At 54.3% G+C, this 2639-nt stretch overlaps 1 protein-coding gene across 1 annotated transcript in view; it reads left to right on the top strand.

Moving 5' to 3' along the window:
• The first annotated feature begins 370 nt into the window (after positions 1-370).
• The window catches only part of PCP4 (Purkinje cell protein 4), a 57895-nt gene continuing 55626 nt past the window's right edge, over positions 371-2639 (top strand). Inside the window, exon 1 of the mRNA XM_003798065.3 lies at positions 371-555. Within this exon, the coding sequence (XP_003798113.2) occupies positions 382-555 (174 nt within the window). The 5' untranslated portion in view covers positions 371-381. The remainder of the gene's footprint in view (positions 556-2639) is intronic.

Here is a 2639-nt window from a genome sequence, read left to right on the forward strand (position 1 = left end):
AGAGCCTGTCTTGCTGAAATGGTGAGACTGCAGATCCCTGCACCCCGCTGGGGGTACAAGTGGGCTGACAGATCAGGGATGGGGAGGAGCAGGGACTCCGGCTCCCGGGGAGGGACGGGAGCGGGCAGGCAGACCCCGTCCCTCCTCCTCAGAGAAGCAACCCCTTCCGGCTTAGGTTGGACAGGGGTTTGTTTGCGTGTGTGTAAATCCTGTACCCCTTGGGGAAACGCACGATGGCCTCCCTGTGATGGTCTTTGTCGCCGTGACTTTTCCCTCTGCTTTTCCTTTAACCTGCCGCTCCCTCCGGCCGCTGGCGCAGTCGGGAGCGGCGACCCAGCGCGCTGCCCTCCTGTGCCACCAGGTGGCGCCTGGCGCCGTCCGATGCGGCCGGGCGCCCAGACAGGTGAGCGGCTCCCATTGGCTCCCGGGAGGCGTGATGCCACCGGGCAGCTCTTTTTAAGAGGAAAGCCCGGACCGGAGCAGCAGCGAGCCTCAGCAGTGCTCTCCGTGCTGAGCGGCGGACCCAGCTGTCGAGTTCGAGCCAACATGAGCGAGGTGAGTGTAGCCTCTGCTCACAGAGGCAAAGTTGGGAGAGGGGCTGGGGGGCCTGGGCTGTACGGGTGGTCTCGGAACACGTGCAGGGCTGAGCTGTGGTGCTGAAGACTAATCCTGCGATTATTTGCTTTCAGGACCGATACTATTGATATATTGGTTTGAATGGTGAATTTCCCAACTTTTCATATTAGCTTTAGAAAGAGAAAAGGATGCATTTTTTGTTGCTGATTTAATTGTACCTTTGAAAAGTGCTTTGGGTTTTGGACCTCAGAGGAGAAGGCTGATCGCTTTATTCTCTCCCCAAGATTTGTGCTACTTCCCAGCGGGTGTGTCTTTGCGTGTTTCCTTTGGTGACACCTCTGAGAATGAGAGCGGGCAGGTGACCATCCAGGGAGTGCAGAAAGGGAAGGTCCAGGGGATTTGCAGCGGGTGGCGTTTCAGGGCCCCGTGGTGCAGAAGCGCCTCCTGTACTAACTACATCTGCAGCTCATCAGAGCAGGGAGAGAAATGCAAACAGTAGCCGGAGCCCGGCAGATCTGCGTGCGGAAATGGATGTCTCCAAGTGGAGGCAGCCCGGGCAGAAGGGCAGCCCAGTTTCAAATTGAAGTCACTTCTCTGAATATCTTCATACAGAATGTTTTGTTGGGGGCAAACTGATAGCTCACTTAAACATTTATTTTTGCTTATTTTTTAAAAGATCCTATTCTCTCTCTCTTGTATGAGGCAGATTTGGAGTTGTACCATCCCCTCATTCAACTCCATAGCTGAGCCAAATGCATTTTTGTTTCTTCTTGGTTGGCAAATAATTACTTCTAAAGATCATTATCTTCTCTCTCTCTCTTTTTTTGACAGATGGGTGATCCTTTTTTGGAAGTATAGAGTAAAATTAATAACTTCAGAAATAAAATGCCTCCTCACTGCTTTTATCTCTCTGATGGGCGACTTTTGATAAAAACATGACAGGAAGGGCAGAATGCTGTGAAATTTAGGGACAGGGTTTGGGATGGAGCCAAGGGCTTGAGGTAGGAAGAAGGCAAGTGTGGGTGGAAGATGGGAAGTCCCCTGGTGACAGCACCGATATTTGCCTAAAGATCTACTCACAGACACAGTGTCCAGCGCCCTCCACACCTGTCACTCCCAACAACTCTGTGCATTAGGCTGCATTATTATCCCCCGCTGACAGAGGGAAGCTGAAGCACAGAGCCGTGAACTAACTGGTTCAAGGTCACTAGCTGGTAAACAGCAGAGCCAGGTGGATCTTGATGTCCAAATGTGTATGGGATGTTCTGAACAGCTGGTGCCAGAGAGGGGGCTGGTGGGGAGCAGGGAGAAGGAAGCTGGAGCTCTGCTGGTGGGCAGTGGGGGAAGGGGAAGGAAGCTGGGGTTCTGACGGAGACAGGTGAGGAGTATGAGGTCTCCACATCTCACATGCTTGGGTTGGGGGCTTTCTGCTGGACTTGGCAGAGATTTCAGAAGCTAGTGTGTTTGGGTCAGCTTACCTTGCTCGCAACAAGAAGGGATGGCCCTGGGAAGTGGTTTTTCCTTATTTACAAAGTAACAGTTTCCTATAGAAGAAGGACTTAGAAAGCAGCACAGCCCAGGCCCCTTTCTTGGGTCAAGTCGCCTACCTGGGATCCTGGCCCCGGGACTTCACATCTCACTGACTGAGGCTTCCATTCAGTACCCACCAGCTTTCTGGGGTGCTCAGCTGGGTCAGGTTCACTTAACTGTGTGGGTCTCCAGGGAGAGAGCATGTCCCAGAGCTCACCCATGATTAGGGTCACAGTCTCTCCTGCTGAATGTATGATTAGGGCAGCTGGGCAGTTACTGCCCTGCCCTGCAGGAGCCGCCTTTGCAGGTTGCTGCAGGGGCTCCCACCTCGCTTCCTCGTCAATGAGCATAAAAGCCCACAAGGTGCAGATCCCACTCCTGGGCCCCTAGCTGTGGCCCCCTCCATGTAACCCTCCTCCTGTGCCCCCCCTCCCCATGGCTCCCTCCCTATGGCTCCCTCACTGTGGCCCCCTCCCTGTAACCCTCCCCTGTGGGTCCCTCCCCATGGCCCCCTCCCTGTGGCCCCCTCCCTG

This window comes from Otolemur garnettii, unplaced genomic scaffold (genome assembly GCF_000181295.1).
Source record: "Otolemur garnettii isolate 467f Iridium unplaced genomic scaffold, OtoGar3 scaffold00128, whole genome shotgun sequence".
In the NCBI taxonomy this organism is placed as follows: Eukaryota; Metazoa; Chordata; class Mammalia; order Primates; family Galagidae; genus Otolemur; species Otolemur garnettii.